The 18,063-nt window shown below is 44.5% G+C and overlaps 1 protein-coding gene across 1 annotated transcript; it reads left to right on the forward strand.

The window, feature by feature from the left end:
• The first annotated feature begins 3,947 nt into the window (after positions 1 to 3,947).
• LOC128940668 (poly(U)-specific endoribonuclease-like) lies at positions 3,948 to 14,211 on the forward strand. Its single transcript, XM_054282258.1, has 7 exons — positions 3,948 to 3,958; positions 8,945 to 9,044; positions 10,916 to 11,027; positions 12,637 to 12,758; positions 12,842 to 12,954; positions 13,375 to 13,528; positions 13,954 to 14,211. The coding sequence occupies exons 1-7, from the start codon at positions 3,948 to 3,950 to the stop codon at positions 14,209 to 14,211; spliced, it is 870 nt and encodes a 289-aa protein (XP_054138233.1).
• Positions 14,212 to 18,063: the final 3,852 nt, after the last annotated feature.

An 18,063-nucleotide genomic window follows, 5' to 3' on the forward strand; every position in this document is an offset into this window, starting at 1 on the left:
AGGTTATAAAAAATGTTAAAATAGAAACGATGCTATATAAGAGACTTTTTTTAAAGAAAGGACTCGCAGCGAGATAGCAGCCACAGGACACCTAAATCTTTCAGAGAAAAATAATTTATTGTTCTCTTATAAGAAGAAACGAACTTCTTCCTGCCTTGAAGGCGCTGTCAGGATTCAGAGGAAGAAGCTGACGATGACCAGAGAGAATCCTGTGTTTGAATGGAATTTATGCATCATGTATGAGGTGTATGAATATGCAACAGGCTGTTGTTTTTAAGGGTTCATCCTTTGTTAACGTGTGTGTGTGTGTGTGTGTGTGTGTGTGTGTGTGTGTGTCCTTTTTCAGGCTCCTGATGCCCAGAAAGAGGTACCCGGATGTCCGTAACTCTTTGTTTTTATTGTCTCATATTGTCCTAATTCAATTTGTCCTAATTGTTATTACTCTAATTATGTTACTGTTTTTTTAACCATATTAAACATTTAAAAATTTTAAAAACAAGTGATTGGCGTTTTTCACACCATCCTCACAGGAAAGAATTTCTGCCCAATATCCAATCTAAACCTGCTCTCTGTCAGTGTGAAGCCATTCCCCCCTGTTCTGTCACTTCAGGCCCTTGTCAAGAGTCTCTCTCCATCTTTCCTGTGGGCTCCCTTCAGGCACTGCAAGGCCACAATGAGGACACCCCAAAACTTCTCCAGGCTGAATAATCCCAGTTCTCTTAGCTTTAAGGATTAATTAATGACAATGTTTATCCAAAAAGCACCAGAACTGAGCTGTGCAGTAAGATACAGTTTCAGCCAGGCTCCCTTAAATATTGGTTTATACCAATGTGTGAAAATTAGTACTAGTAACCACGTGTCCTTGTGTCTGTGCTAAACATGAAACACTTTAAATCTTTTTAATTAATATGTCTTCACATATTATGTCCTCACAACATGCCTTCAATGATTCCTAGACAGTTTCTCCTTACAAAATCAAGAAAAGTGTATGCTTGGCAGTCCTAAAAACAAAATAATAATAATAAAAAAAAATGTCCTCCCTTATCCCCTAGGCTCACACAGAGGTGCTGAGCCCCTGTGTGCCCAGCAGATATTTCATCCTTGTGGTTTGCTGAGTGTGCAGCTGGCTCATCTGGCTGTGAGAACATAAGTCCATCATGATTAACTTATTAAACTTGGGAATTAGCTCTGGGAAGTGAAAGAATATTAACAGACCAACCTAATGCTAAGAAGGTTGTGCCTCAGTCCATGTATGCACATTTAGCTGCAAGGATGGAGTTATTTATTCCTGTTTTTTCTATGACAAGAGCATGCCTGGCTCTGTAATCCTCATTGTTTTCTCTTTCAGGACAACAGCTCCTCCACCAGAAACTCCCCAGTAAGTGCAGGGATTGTAACACCACTGGCTACAGAGAAGGACTCCAGGACCCACAGGCTGAGGCTTAGGAAAAGGGAGATAACTGAGACAGGCACAGGGATCCTGGAGTTTGTTGGGAAAAAATCTGGCAGGAGAGGCTCCAACTTGAATATTAATATTTAAGGAAGGGTGGAAACCTCAGTGTGCCCATACCTGGCTTTCACTGTGCTCTGACCTGGCTGGCTTCCAAGTGACCAGCCCAGGCTCTGTCTCCACTGCTTTTCAGTGTGGGTCAGCTTGTGGATCTTGGCAGCAATAGCCAAAGCTCCCACGGGAATGTCCAGCATCCTCAGTGTCATAAACTTTCCTCTTTCCATGCAAAATGTGACCCAAAGCCCTGCTCTGCCTTTTCCTGGCCAAGGGCTGAGTGTGCTGTAGCTCTGCAGGGTGCTTGTTCCAGCTGGCAGCTTTTACTCAGTCTCCCTGGTGTGAGCCCTGCCTGCTTTGGTCTGGAAGCCTGTAAAACTCAGTGTTCTCACTCACACCTCTCTAGATTAACCAAAGAGGTTTAAATAACTCTTTCTCCCCTCAGGGAAGTGTGAGAACCAGACTAGAGGTGACAAACCAACACTTATTCGTTGGCCACTGTGACCAGAAGAGTAAAATATTTAGGCCAGAAAGTCCTAGAGATGCCTACATGCTTTAGAAACATTTTATTCCCAGGATTTCCTTGATCTTTTACATTGGCAAAGCTCAGCAGCTGATGCTTGAGGTGGTGGATTTGTCAGGCAGAACTTCTAGAAGTTCTCTGCCCTCCTTTGGAAATGCTGGCTGCGTGTGAGTGAGACAGCACCAAACACTCCCCCCCTTCCCTTGGGACAGAAAAAGAGAAACAGAGCACAGAGGCAGCCTGGCCTCAACTCTTGCACAAAACCCACATCCACTGCCCTCTGCAATGGGTTTGACAAAGCACGGGCTGGGCTGTGCTGCAGAGGAAGCCAATATCTATAATAACACCCATGTGGATACCAAGGCTGCTCTCTGCACACTCTTTTTCTGCATTAGACCCAGGAATGACCCAGATTCTGCGCTGATCTAAGTTGCCTTTGATCAGTGTTTAGTTTCTGTTGGCAAACACACTCTTTCACTCTCCTCAGGATCTCTGCATTTTTCTTATATCAGTGTGTAAATCAAAAGACAGAAATTTTAAAAGACATACAAGTACACAGTTTGTTGTGAAATTGCTGGTGATGCTACTGAGCTGTAATTTTATTAAAGATTAACTTAAAACCATGGAGTCCAGTGATGATGCTGCTTGTAAGTAAAAATTCCCTGGGCTCCCATCTGGGCTCTTTCTCCTAATGTGAGTAAAGAAGATGCATTTTTTTAATAGACAGAATATGCCCACTGGCTTTTGTATTTTAAATGAAAACACAGAAGATTTCCTGCATTCAGTTGATAAACTGGTGTAGTTGACAAATCCAGGACACTGGATTTTTGTCATTTACCTTGTTTACCCTGAACTGCAATAAATACTAACCAAAGACGGTTTAAAAAAATCTGTTAAAATTAAGGATATTCAGTTTTGAGATACTTTAATTTCCCCTACCAGTGTCAGAAGGAAGCTTCACTTTTAAGTGTTTTAAGTGGGCTGCATGTCTTGTTCCCTATGAAATTTTGTGTGTCTTCATCACCAGGGGCTTTATTTGGCCCTAAATTGATTCTTTGAAGGGGTTCATGGACCAGAGGTGCAGAACCACTTGTATGACTGGTAGCTAGCATCAAGCCATTCTGGCTTCTCTATATACATATATCTAGTTTAGACCTAAAGCTATGCTTTTCAGAAATTTATTATGATGAAGAAGAAGATGTCACAAGTACCAACGAAACAACAATAAGCTTTAAACCATCTGAAGGTTGATTTAGGCACATAATAAATGCAAGCTTCCCAGGACAGGCATCAGCACCTGCCACTACTTGCTTCCAGTGGCACATGCAAAGTTCTGTTTCTAAAACATTTCCTGCTTATATCACCTCCCAATATTAATAAGATCACACATAGCAGTTTCAGCTGTAAATAGAGATGCATTTGTTGGGGTTTTGATCTGGTCCTTCACCACCTTTGATTTTTTTTTTATCTCAGATTAATTATCATCTTCCCTTCTACTGTCAAATAATAACTGGATACAGAATAACAGGACTAGAATGTCCCATCCATTTCAAGGCTTTCAGACTTGCACTGCTTCTTTCTGGGCTAAAACTTCCTCCAGAGACATAAATCCATTTGGCAAATAATCCATGATGCAAGAGAAGGTGAGGCAGGAGCCTGCTACAGGTGCCTCTGAGTTCCTGGTGTGAGTGTTCCTGCCCCGAGAGCAGTGTGAGTTCTGGTGCCATCCTCAGACTCTTGTGGGAACTGGCACCTCCTGCCTCTCCTGTGCCTTCCTGCCAGGCTGAGTGACAGTCCTCAGAGGGCAAGAGGAGTGGGAGGGGAGCACAGCTCGTGCCTTGGACTGCGGGAGGATTGCTGAGCTTCTGGCTGCCTTCTCCCTGCTCAGAGTATTTCCCAAGAGAAAAACTTCTTCCCAGCATGGCAAGTGGGTAAGAGACAATCATACTGATTCTCCTCTAACAGGCAGGGTAGGGGGGATGGGATATATTTTTCTGTGCAAGGGTGAATATTACATGACATGCAGCACAGCAAGAACCCTCTTCCTCTTTCTGTTCTGTTTTACTGACTCACAGTGTACAATCGGTGAGGCTACTGAACCACTAGCTTAAAATAAAGGTGATGGTAAAATCAGATTGTGCTTAAATATAGCTGAACACTCAGAATCAGTTCTTCAGACATCAGCCGCCTGCCCAGGACCTTGGCAGATTGTACCACTCTCATGTTTGCCCCTTGACATTGCCTTTTCCTTTCCACATACAAAACCTGCCTTATGTATTTTTTGGTATTTTAAATACCGGCTTTACATTAAAAAAAAAGCAAAAAAACCACTGGACTCAAATAGAAGACATAGACATTGGCATAAGATGAAAATCTAGAGATTTGTTTCTATCTTTTGTTTGTCATAAATTGTTTCTGTCTTCTGTTGCATGTATTTCAAACATTTGAACTAAGTTTTTTAAATTGTTGGAAACTTCTTGTAAATCAGGTGTTCCAAATCCCCTTCTTCTCTATATAAAGGTTAAGGGCTGTATAAAATTGCATATTGTTGAAAGGATCTCTGAAAGTAAATTTACTTTGGAGAAGGTGCACAATCAGACCTTATTTGCAGGGCTTCATGTGACCCATTTGCAATACCTGTTCTTCTTGCTCTAACACTGTTGACTTTCTCACATTATTTGCCACTGACCTTTAATTCTTTTCATGTCTTGAATAATTTCTGATTTATAGCAATAACATCTTGTTCTTGGAGCATTGTTTTGGGTAGAATGAAGAAGAAAATGGAGATGTTAGATTCTTCGGCTCTAAACACACTGCTGGTGCATCAATTGCTATTGCAAAGAGCCTCTCCCAGGTTTTCTCAGCTCTTAAAAGTGCAGACTGAGTGTTGTTACTGGGGTGGTGCTTTGCTCATGTGAGCACATCCAAGCAAGGCTCCAACTGGACAAAATCCAATTGGCCAGACTTCTTGCACAGAAATAATTAACTCTATGTGCAAGCATAAATCTAACAACTCAGAGCTTTCACACAGGGAAAAGACAGAACTGATGATAAAAATCTCTGTTTTGAGTCACCCATGCCATTGTGTTGAAAACCAGGCAGAAAATATGCAATATCATTTTTCAGAACAACCTTACCTACATGCTGGTGTGTCACGGATTTGCATGAAGGTGTTGGGCACCTTCTCATTTAAGTTGTCTCACCTTGCATGTGTAAGCTAAGTTTATGGCCCTTTTAAAAGAGATACCATCCAGAAAGAGTTTTACAAGGTGACTCTATAAGTTGCTAGACAAGTTTTTTGCTTTGGCAAGGGTATATTTTTTCAGTCTTCAGTTACAGCATAAACAGGTGCTCTCTCTGTTTGGAAACTAAAGGGACAACAAAAAGGAGAGGAAAAGTCCATGATGATATTGTGGTAGTATCTAGCAGAGATAAAGGACAGTAGAGGCTTTTACATTGTAAAATTTAGTGATTTCAATTTTGGGACAGGTTTCCTGAATGGAGAAATACTAGTAGGAGAAGTATATTTATAGAACGAAAATAAGGATTGAAATCTGTAGGTACACTCTTATTGTAACTCTCTCCTGAATAGACACCGTGAGCTCATGTGATATTTCATAATATTTCTAAAGGAGGAAGATCAAACTGCTTTATAAACACAGGACAAACCTGCTAAGAGCAGACTGAGAGCAAGTGGGCATTAAAGAGATGATAGATCTCTTCTAGATAGGTAACTGTTACCAAAATATACACATAGTAAAAGATATGTATATAAAATATGTATCTGAGAAACAAAATATTATAATAAAACCCGAGTGACACCCTCTCTAATGTTCCACGTACCCTGGATGTTCAGCAGGCAGCAGACTCCTCTTCACCAGCAGTAATTCCTTCCAAAGTAAAAGCTCTATTAAACATAATATGATGGTTCTCAAACAGGATAAGTTGGTACAGAGGAGCAGACAGCAGGAGGGTCCAGAATGCAGCACAAAAGTGATCCAATAAAATTAGGGCAGTCCAAGGTAAAGGCTTGAAGTTTGAAAAACATCTCCAGTACTATTCTGTGAGCTCACCAGTCCTGTCCCTGGGCCTTCAGCTGAGCTGCTGAAGTGAGCAGTTTTCTGTTTGGTGTTGGTTTGTAGGCTCTTTCAAGAAGGGCTTGCTCTTCATAAGACTCCAGAAAGAATATGGAAGCATGGCAGGAAATAAATAAAACTGCTGCTGTTGGTGGCTGCTGAGGCAGCTCCCTGGGACACTGAGCAAGGGCCTCATTTGGGCTGCCCAGCCAGTGCTGACAATGCCCCACTGACTGCACAAGCAGAGCCTGGGTTTTGGGCAAAGGCTGAATGAAGCTCCTCTGTGACAGCCTCCTTCTTCTCCACTGTAAGATCCATGCAAGTACCTGTTCCCAGCACAACTCTTCCTTCACACTAGATTTTTAAATCTTTTTCCTTTCTTCAGGTATTGACACGTGTTCAAGGCCAGTTAAAAATTCAAGTGATCTTTTAGATTTCCCATCCACAGCTATCCCAAAGTACCAGAGAACCCAAGGGAAAATGGACTGTGCCTCCAGCACCGCTCAGGAGCACAGTGGCTCAGATCCACAGCTGCAGGCAGGCTGAGGTGTGGCAGCTGCTGTAATTATGGTTACCTGCACTGCCCTTATGCCTTTGCCACAATCTTTGTTTGCTCTTCCTGCTGGAGAGAGTGGAATTTGCCACTGGCAGTAGGATGCAGCAAGTTATCTCTATCCTTAGCAGAACAAAAGGAGAAGGCTTAACACTAATCAGAGGTTCAGAGCTGGGCTTGAAAGTGCCTTGGTTCAGTCTGAGAAAGCCAGTTGTTAAAATCATGGCAGGTTGCTCCAAGAGCTTTTTGAAAGAAATACCAATTGTTGACAGATTTCTGTACTTTTCTTCTTTTCTGGAAAACATCTCTTTTGGAGGAGAATTCAAAATGATCAAGCGGTTCTTCTCTGGGTTTGATGCATGTGTTGGTTTGTAACTGATTGATTCCCCTGTCAGTTAATTAAAGATTAAGCCACCTCTCTTTTTCTCCACTCTGTTGTCCTGATCCCCTCTTAGTGTGAACATAATGTACTTGAAACTGGAGCTACCTCTGGGCACTTCATCACAGTAAAAACCTGTCATGGTTTGACATTGGCCAAATACCAGGCACCCACAAGAATCATTCCCTCACCCTCTCCTATCACAGCTAGGCAGAGGAGAGAAAAAAATGAACAAAGGGTTCATGAGTTGAGATAGGGACTGTGAGAAAACACTCCCAAGGCCAAAACAGGCTCAGCTTAGAAGTACAAAGTGAATTTATTACTAACTAAGTCAGAAGAAGAGAATGAGAAGCAAAATAAGCCATTAAACCACATTTTTACCCCAAGCCCCTCCCTCCTTCCCACCAACAGTGCAGGGAGACAGGCCATGGGGGTTTTTTGTTAGCTTATCACCCAAGATCTTCTGCTGCTGCTCAGGAAGAGGAGCCCTTCCCCTGTGAGACTGTGGGGTTCCTTCCCACAGGAGACAGTTCTCAGTGAACTTCTTCAGTGTGGGTCCAAATCTCACAAGCAGCAGTCCTCCCAAAACTGCTGCACCGTGAGTCCCTCCCACGGCAGACAGTCCTCCCAAAACTGCTGCAATGTGGGTCTCTCTCTCCACGGGGTGCAGTCCTCCAAGGACAGCTTAGGATCAAGGGCCCCCTCTCTCCAGTGGGTCTTCCACTAGAGCATGGCCTCCTCCAGGTATCCACCTGCTCCAGCATGGGCACCTTCCCCACAGGCTGTGGGCGGATCACTGCATTCCCCATGGATCCCCATGGGCACAGCTGCTTCACCATGGTCTCACCACGGCCTGCAGAGGAACCTCAGCTCTGGTGCCTGGAGCACGTCCTCCCCTGCTTCTGCACTGACCTTGGGTCACCATCTTGTTTCCCTCACATATTCTCACTTCCTCCTCTGGCTAGGAATAGATGTGTGCCAAATTTGTGCTGATTTTCTTTTTGAATCTGTTATGACAGAGGCCTTACCATCACCTCTAACTGGCCCAGCCTTGGCCAGCAGCATGTCCACCTTCAGAGCCACCAGGCATTGACTCTGCTGGGCACAGTGGAAGCTCCCAGCAGCTTCTCACAGCAGCCACCTCTGTGCCTTCCCCAGCTGCCAAAAACCAGGCCATGCCAAACCAACACACAACCCTACCTAAATTTTGTTGATAGATGAATGGACAGACTTCTGAAAACTGTACACTATTATGCTGGACAAGACTCCATTAAAAATTAGGGAAGGAGAAGCTGGGGTAGGTATATGCATCAGAGATCAGTGCATGAGGGATTTTTATTGTATGCAGACGTTTAGAGCCTTACTTACCCTTTGTCACCACTACCTTTATGCTGGGATAATCTCATGGCAAAAGAAAACATTTTGTGTGGAATCTTGCTTGAAGGAAGAAGGGAAGAGTTTATAAGACTTCTGTGAGAAAAGCATCATAGGGAGAATTTTTTCCTTCCTGTTCTGTTGGCAGTGTTGCTGCATGCTGGGAACAATCTCCTGGTTGCCTCTGGTTTGTGCACAGAATCCTCAGGAATGAAACACCACCATCTTCCTTTTTGTTTCATTGCATGGGAAACCACAGGAACTTATCAACAAGAACTTTGATGTCTGACAGTCTAAGGGAAGACTCAGGTTTCCTTACAGGTTACCTGCATTCTTTAAAAAGGAACATGGACCATAAGGATTGTGGGTTTCACAGTGGCACTGACAGGAACATGTGGGGAGAAAGAGAAACTTGATGCCAGGATGATATCCAGAACATGGAGAGGCATTAGAAGACACTACAAGTGTCTTGCAGAAATAACAGCACATGCCTTTTTTTTCTGCCTTACATGCATTCCTTTGTATTTCTTGGCAGGAAGACCTTAAATAATGAACTTTCTAAGCTTTTCAGTGAGATGTGGGATGCAGATGTTCACCGCCTTAGGCCTGGGAGAGACTACACAATTGACATGCAGGTAACCAATTGCCAAGTCAGGATTAAGGGCAGTGTGGTGCTGCAGGAAAAGGTGCCTGCAAAAGTGTTGTCATATTTCTAGGGTACCATACTGTTGTTATCAGATTTCTAGCATCCCATACCTTCTGGGAGGTTTTCTCACAACCAGCTCTTCACAGCACCATTGTTCCTCCTTCATCAGGGCTCCTCCAAAGCTCCCCCCAACTGGCCAACCTACCCCCTTTTATCCTAGTTATCTTTACTAGCCACAGCTGCAGCCCACTGAAGGACATCGCAGCTGCAGCCCATCAAGAGCAACCGGGACTTATTGGGGCAAGGCCATCTATACCATACATATGTTTCACTGTGACTCAAAGGCCACCTATACAAAAGTGCCTTTTACTTAAAAAGTTGCCTGTGCTTTGTCATGTCCAGTGGGGAAAGCATCCCTTAGGAGAGGGAACAATACAGAGAATACAAATGGCTCACACTTACCTGGACCTTGGTTACAAGTGGAGTCTTTCAGGTGTCTGTCTTGGGTCCTGCAATATTTCATCTCTCTATCTGTGAGCTGGAGGAGGAACAACTAGCGTGCAGCCCTTCCAGTTTTGCAGATGACAGCAAACTGTGGTGATGAAATTGGTATGCTTAGATGCAGGGCTTCTCTTCCACTGGACATAGGCAGGCTGGAGGAATATGCTAGTGAAAGGAACATCATGAAATTCAACAAAAACAAAGGAACAGGATGCTCAGAGAAGCTGTGAAATCTCCATCTTTGGAGGCTTTCAAGACCCAAAAAGATGACTCCCTGAGAAATAGTCTGAATTCAGTGTTAACCACAATTTGAGCAGCACTAGAGATGTTCTGCTCCACCCTGTGTGTTTCAGTGTGTAAATGACAGCTTGTGTGTGGGGTGTGGGTGACTTGCACTGAGGGAGAAAGGGAGATAGGTCCCAAGCCATTCTTAGGGGAATAAGGGAGGAATCTGAGAAATTCCTGGGTTTCTCTGGGAGAGCAGGGAGTAGCAGAGAGGAGTGGGTGAAGATTTCAGGACTGTTGCTTCTAGTCCCAGGGAAATGTGAGAGAGGAGTGAGAGATTTCATAAGCAGCCATTTCACTCCTTGCTAGCTCAGTGCAGTGCAAACATGACCATGTGTTTTGGCCACAAATTGCAATAGGCCAGAATATTCACAATCCAATTTTGTACTCACACAAGAACTCACTTTATTCTGATGTTACTCAAATGCTTTATTCCAATGTTACTCAAACACTTTATTCCAATGTTGCTTCATATTGTAACAGATAATTTCCTGTTGCTGATAAACTTGAAATAGTGGTACCTACCTCAAGCCAAATTGTGTGTGGGGAAAACTTCTGCCATATGGTTTCTCCATTTGTCAGAACAAGGCTCTAGTACCTCTTGCCTGTGTTAACAAGCTACTACTCATCTACTATCTTCTTTCCTTCAGAAAGCCCTTTATGATATAGAAATTTGAAAATCATCAGGAAAGCCTCCTTAAAATTGCAGAGACAGAAGGCAGCCAAATCTCCTTGTTATTTATTTGTGGTGGGAGGGACCACATTACTTGCTCTACATTACTTCTGTTTACCATTTGTGATTTATATAGTATAATAGCACAGCTGGTTACTGAGCAGAACTGAACTATCACATGGGCCATTAAAATAATCTCTGAGGAAACTGAAATTTCAGGCTCTTACAGATGTCAGAGGTTATCTTTTTTCTTTATGCTGGCAGTTCTGTAATATTTCACAGGAAGACAATTCCTAGCAAAGAATGCTGATGGCATTATGGGGTTTGGTTTGATTATCACAAAGGCATGCACTGTTTCCTCTAAGGACATCTTATTCCTTATTTTCCTCCATTTTTGCTAGGGAAAAGCAGGTCCAGCACAGCAAGGGGACAGGGCTGTGCAGGACAACGCAGCCAGACATCTGTTTCACCATGTAAATGAAGAACGCCTGAGGAGCATAAAAACTTTTGCAAGTGAGACGTGTTCTTTTGTTAATAGTGGATGTGATATAAAAAATCTGTGCTGTATTTGACATGTTTGCCTAAAATATAACATTGTATATAATCTGGACGGTGGTGAGGATCATCAGACTGCAGGTCATTTGAAGGGAGTTTTTGTAACAGTTGCTTGGAGATTACCTGTACCTGAGCCTCGGGAGGAGGATCCTTTTGTGCCCCAGGCAAAATCTGAATTCTCTGTCTCTTTCCACTACAAAGTAAAAGTGATGAGACACTTACAAGCTCCAGAAGTGGCCCAAGGGAATCTCACAGGGTTCAACAAGACCAAGTGTTGGTGCTGCACCTGGGTCAGAACAGCCCCTGGGATCAATCCAGGCAGGGGATGAGCAGAGGGAGCAGCCCAGGCTGAAGGACTTGGGGCTGCTGTGGGTGAGAGCTGGCCCTGCCCCAACCCAGAGCCCCCCTGTGCTGGGCTGCACCCAGAGCCCCAGGGCAGCAGGGCAGGGGGGATTCTGCCCCTCTGCCCCTCTCTGCTGAGCCCCCCTGCAGGGCTGCATCCAGCCCTGGGCCCAGCACAGCAAGGACAGGGAGCTGCTGGAGCCAGGCCAGAGCAGGGACACCAAGGGGATCAGAGGGATGGAGCAGCTCTGCTGGGAGGAAAGGCTGAGGGAATTGGGATTGTTCAGCCTGGAGAGGAGAAGTCTTTGGGGTGACCTCATTGTGGCCTTGCAGTACCTGAAGGGAGCCCACAGGAAAGATGGACAGAAACTCTTGACAAGGGCTTGGAGTGACAGGACAAGGGGCAATGGGTTCATACTGACAGAGAGGAAGTTTAGATTAGAATTTAGAAAGAAATTCTTTCCTATGAGAGCAGTTGGGACATAATGGTGAACAGTTTGTCCAGAGCAGCTGTGGCTGCCCCAGCCCTCGCAGTGTCCAAGGCCAGGCTGGACAGGGCTCTGAGCAACCTGGGATAGTGGAAGGTGTTCCTGACCATGGCAGGGAGTTTGAACTGGATGATCTTTAAGGTCTCTTCCAACCCAAACCATTCTATGATTCTATGCACTAAAAAAGACACCAAATTCATCTTTGCTCCCTTACTCACAACTTCCAAGCCCTTTCAGGTAGTACCAGACCCACAGCTAGGTCTTGCATTTCTGTTGGGGGCTACACTTCAGCCATGTCTATGGATGTATGTTTCCTTCCCTAATTTTTATCAAGCTCAAGACATCTGATATTGGTTTATGCTCCATTATTCCTCTACTGAAATAATGCACACAAAATCTTGTGCCAGCATAGCTCAAGGTCCTAAGCTCGTGTCTATAATTGTGGTGGGCAGACGTTATTTGTTTTGGTAGGTCATTATTATTTCAGCCCTTGGCTCCATAAGGAAGCTCAGTAGCTGTTTATCTTTAAAAAGATCTATAAAAAGTACAGCAGTGATCCGGCCTTGAGACACCTTGATGCCTACACTTAACAGTATACCTGGGAGTAGAATCTGACATATAAAGGAATGGTCTTCTCTAAGGGCTGAAAAGACATATTCTGTGCTGGCTTTTTATGATGGCACTCTATTGTCTGGATCAGGCATATGAGCAGACTGAAAGTTACTCTTTTTCTGCAGCCTTTATTTCCTTATTGGACAACTATGAGACATCAACCGGTGTAGCAGAAGTAGTGACTCCAGAAGAAATAGTTGAAAACAACTGTTTCCTTGATGCTATCTTAGCAACACAAGTCATGAGAGTGAGTAACACAGATCTTTTTTGTCACGGAAAACACTGATTAAAAAGTAAACTGTATATGTATCTTGCTTTTCTACCCTTCAGCTAGCTCATGACTATCTGCTGAAAAAAAACCTAGCAAGGCCAAACCTTGCAGATTTCAAACATCAGCTTTATGACATCTGGTTCCAGCTCTATGCCAGGAAAGAAGGAGACAGGTATGTTGGATGGGTGTGGGCACTGATAATCTCTCTGCTATTCTGATTTAGGTAAAAGTAAGCCTGAGTGCCATCAGCTACACATAGAACTGGAAGCCAGCTTCAGAATAGCTTCAGCATGACAGAGAGTGGGTTTAGATTGGATGTGAGGAAGAAATTCTTCCCTGTGAGGATGGTGAGGCCCTGGCACATGTTGCCCAGAGAAGCTGTGGCTGCCTCTGGGTCACTGGACATGTCCAAGGCCAGGCTGGATGGGGCTCTGAGCAACCTGGGATAGCGGCAGGTGTCCCTGCCATGGCAGGAGGTTGGAATGAGATGGCCTTTAACATCCCTTCCAAATCAAACCATTCTATGGCTCTATGAAGCATATAAAATACCCATATACTAAAAAGTATATTATTTTTTTCTTCTTCATTACAGACCTGATTCTTGTGGTTTTGAACATGTTTTTGTTGGAGAAACAAGGCATGGTAAAGAGATCTTAGGTTTGCACAACTGGGTGCAATTTTACCTTCAGGAAAAGCGCAACCAGATTGATTACAAGGGATACGTAGCTCGGAAGAACAAAACCAGGGTAAGAACAAGCCTTTGGGGGCCGTTGCAAGTAAAACAAATGGATCCAGAGATAAAAGTTGTAATGAAACAAGTGTAATAATGCAATCATAGGCTCAGTGTTTTGAACAGCAGTAAGTATATACAGTACATAACTGTGTATAAGAAGAATGAACAATGACATGTCTTCCGGCTTCTTTTTTTATGAAAACTATTTTAAAATGTAGTGCTAGTGTTTACAGAATTGCAACACTGCTGAGGCTTAGTTGGGATAAATGATCATGTATGCTCCAGAGGTCAGAGAAAAGATTGTGCCCAGCTAGAGCACCCAGGCACACCAAGGATGACTAAATCTTACAAAGCTCTCAAAAATCTAGAATCAGAAATTCTATCTGTCCAGTCACAGCTGTGTTGGAGATAATTCTGTTGTTTCATTTATGCTTTCAGCCTGATAAAGATGACCAAGTTTTGAGCATCCAGTTCAGCTGGAAGGGCTCAGTCAAGCCAGTCGGAAGCACCTTTATCGGTGTCAGCCCGGAGTTTGAATTCGCCCTTTACACAGTCATTTTCCTGCTGTCTGAAGAAAGAGTCACACGTGAAACAGTGAAGATAGATGAGTACGAGCTACAGATGGTTGTCTGGCGCCATGGGCACCACATTGGAACAGCATATCCAGTACTGCTCAGCACCACTAGTGAAGATTAGTGGAGAGAGCAGGAAACTTTTTTTTTCAAATTGAGGGAAAGGAGGAGTGGTTGAGAGAGGAGGAATGGATGGGGGCTGGACAGGACCAGAGAGCAAAGTTAATATGTTGTTTTATACAACTCATTTCAAGTAAAAATTGATGACTCCGTCTCTTTTGGTCTGCAATGGAATGTTTAATCAGTAGTGTGTTGTGACACTGTCTGAGAAACCATGAAACATACTCCTGCTCACATTAAATTTACATCTAAATTACATCAGTCTTCCCTTCTGCATGATAGTACTGTACTTTTCAGCAAATAATGGCATTTAGGAAAAGGTTCTATTAAAATTGATATACATATTTCTCTTAGTTTTTAGTCCCTGCATATCTAAAAATGCAATAACCACACATTGCTTACACTTTACCTTCCAGACAGAAGCTTTGATTTGGGCACAGGCAGAACTCCAGGATGTTTTAATCTCCTCTTCTCATTCCATAAGAGGTTAATTTCAAATACATTATTACAATACAATGACCTGGACACACAGGGAACACATTTAGGTGAGGAGATGGTCATGAGATCCATAGCAGGCCTTAAAATGGATCTGATGACCATCTGTTTCTTTAACACAATTTTTGTATACCCCCTATATGTTCCTGAATCACGTGGATGACAACTTCATGCTACAGGTCCTAAGAGGGCTGACTCAGAAAGATGCCCTCCCTCCTTGCTTTGTTGCTTGTCAACAGAGAGGATCTTGTGATCCTCTTGAGTGGAGATTGGCAGCTGTCTTAGCCACAGTGGCCATGAAGCCATCGAGTTTAAAATATCTGGCAACAGGAGGAAAAGTGCCAACAAAACTTCAACCCTGGACATGGGAAGAAGTGACTTCAGGCTGCTCAGGGAACCAGTAAGCAAAGTCCCCTGGTGTAGTGGTTTTGGTTCATCAATTTGATATTTTTGAAATCTTGAATTTGAGATTGTGAGAAAAAAAATTGAGGGTTTTTTTTTTTTCCTCAAAATTTGAGATTTTGAGATTTGAGAAGTGATTTGAGAACCAACACACCTGGGAAAATGCTTTTGAAGGTCCTGGGGTCCATCAGTGCTGTGGTCACTTCTTTACCACCAGCTCCTGAGGACACAGGAACAGGCAATTCCTAAAAATTGGAAATCAAGCAGATGAGGCAGAAGGCCACCTTGGCTGAACAGGAATCTTCTTTTGGAGATAAGGTAAAAAAGGAAGGGGTATGCCCAGTGGAAGCAAGGTCAGGTGATGTGGAAGGAGTACGGAGATGCTGCTTACCACTGTAGGGGGAGAACTTGTGTGGCCAAAGCTCCACTGCAGTTGAAGCCACCAGAAATGTGGGGGACAATAAAAAGAGGGTTTAAAATACATTAATGGCAAAAGGCTGTACTGAAAGGACATCAGCCCGTTACAGGATGAGGATGGTCACCTCACAAACAGGGCCATGGACAAGGTAGAGATGTTTAAGGCTTTCTTTGACTCTGTCTTCAACACTAATGATGGACTAAGGAGGTCCCAGCACCAGGAGCTGGAGGACTGTGACTATGAGAATGGTAAACTCTGAGTTAACCCTGAAGGTGTGAGGGATCTGCTGCTCCAGCTGGATCCCTGTAGGTCTATGGGGTATGACAGGATTAATGTGAGAATACATAAAGACCTGTCTGATATCATCACGAGGCATCTCTTGATAATTTTTGAACAGTCTTGAGAACTGGAGAGGTCCCAGTTTTCAAAGAGGGCAAGAAGGATGACCCTGGAAGCTACAGGCCTGTCAGTCTCACTCCAGTTCCTGGTAAAATTTTGGAGATGATGATCATTATTCTGGGAGGTATTGAAAAACACCTGAAGGACAACACAGTCATTGGTCACAGCTAGCACATGACGAAAGTCCTGCTTTTCAAAATTAATTTCCTTTTATGCTAAGGTAACCCACCCAGTTGATCCAAAACATCAGTAGATGTAATTTTTTTGGATTTCAGTAAAGCTTTGGATATAATCTATCTCAGTGTGCAGCCCACAGCTGGATAAACACATCATGTGATGGCGGAGCAACTTGCTCATGGGTCGAGCACAAAGAATGACATTACCTGGGTGACAGCTGACTGGCAGCCTATCACTGGTGGGGTTCCACAGGGCACGGTCTTAGGTCCCGTTCTCTTAAAAATCCTCATAAAAAGCGGGAATGCAGGACAGAAAGGGATACTAAGTAAGCTTGCAGATAATACAAAACTGGGAGAAGCTGCTGACTCCCTCAAGGGTGAAGAGGCTCTGCAGAGAGCCCTGGTCACCAGTTGTGTGAAGTAAACAAAGGCAAGGGCTGGGTTCTGCATCTGGGCTGGGACAAACCTGAATGTACAGACAGACTGGGAATGAGAGGCTGGAGAGCAGTGTTGTGGAAAGGGACCTAGGGGTTTGTAAAGCTCATGTCTCGGGGCCTTTTGGGTCCCATCTCACTAGGTTTGGACCCTGGCACCTCGCAGCCTTGCAAGGACAAAAGTGAAAGACTTGAGGTGCTCTTCTCCTCGGGACCAAAAATCCCACAGCTTTATTGTGGAATTACTCCAGAGGGTTCAAGGGGGGGGCAAGAGGACCAGAGGAAAAAGAGACCAATTGTCTGATAACAGGAATTTTAAACCCAGGGGAAGGGGGTGGAGAAGAGGGAACACAGCCAATGGGATACAAGTGATGGGAGGGACCAGGGGAGGGGATAACCTGAGGAGAGACCTCCACCAGGGCTTGGTGGGGTAGGGGGGGAAGACTGTGTGATATAAGCAGGGAATCCCATGAGGATAACAACAGACTCTTCAGTGCAAAACACCGACCCAGTGCAAAACAACAACTAAATAAACTATTTAGTGCAATACAACAGGGGTTGATGGCCAGTTGGACATGAGCCAGCAGTGCCCTGGCAGCCAGGAGGGACAGCCCTGTCCTGGGGCACCGGGCCCAGCATTGCTGGCCAGACCAGGCCAGGCCAGGGAGGGGATTGTCCCGCTCTGCTCTGGGCTGGGGCAGCCTCACCTTGAATATTGTGTGTAGTTTTGGGTGCCACAATATAACAAAGCTCTGAAGCTACTTGAGAGTGTCTAAAGTAGGGTTTTGAAGATGATGAAGGGCCTAAAGAGGAAGCCATACAAGGAGCAGCTGAGGGCACTGGTCTGTTCAGCTGGAGAAGAGCAGACTGAGGTCAGAGCTCACAGCAGTTCTGCAGCTTCCTCATGAGGGGAAGAGGAGGGGCAGGCCCTGATCTCTGCTCTGTGTGACCAGGGACAGGACCCAGGAAACGGCTGGAGCTGTGTCAGGGAGGGTCAGGGTGGATATTAGGGAAAGGTTCTTCCCCACAGGGTGCTGGGGCATTGAACAGGCTCCCCAGGAATGGTCATGGCACCAAGGATGACCCTCTCATGCGCAAGGCCCGTTTGTTGGAGTGGCCAGGGGTTAGACCAAAGATGGCTGTGGGTTCATTCCAACACAGAATATTCTGTGAAAATTTCAAATGAACAGAGAGCAAGGGGTTTCTATAGCTGTTGAAACATCACAAGGGGCTGCTCAGGCTGGGATTCACAGGAGGAGCCATTGGAAAACACCAAGAATGGACCAGCTGAGAGATGCTGCTGAAAGAGTACAACCTCCCTGCAGCAACAGGTCTCATATAGGACAGCAAGAGAGACTGCAGTCAGGTTCTGCTGTAAATTTGAAACACAGGGGATCAGAGGCAGATATCAGGAATGTCAGGTACAGAACCACAGAGCAGTCACACAGCTGCTCAGGGGTGTAGAAAGCCACTCTGGGGAAGGTCAAAGGCACTCGGTTTCCCTCAGGCTGGGGAAATGTCCCTGCAGCCAA

The sequence above is a fragment of the Melozone crissalis genome, unplaced genomic scaffold, assembly GCF_028551555.1.
Source record: "Melozone crissalis strain CALT ecotype California unplaced genomic scaffold, PUWL_Pcris_2 ptg000033l_1, whole genome shotgun sequence".
NCBI classification, from domain to species: domain Eukaryota; kingdom Metazoa; phylum Chordata; class Aves; order Passeriformes; family Passerellidae; genus Melozone; species Melozone crissalis.

Bases quoted from the DNA above. Each gene is read 5' to 3' on its own strand.
- LOC128940668 (XM_054282258.1), top strand. The intron at 12,759-12,841 runs GTGAGTAACACA...TCTACCCTTCAG, and splicing joins TAGCAACACAAGTCATGAGA to CTAGCTCATGACTATCTGCT. The intron at 13,529-13,953 runs GTAAGAACAAGC...TTATGCTTTCAG, and splicing joins CTCGGAAGAACAAAACCAGG to CCTGATAAAGATGACCAAGT.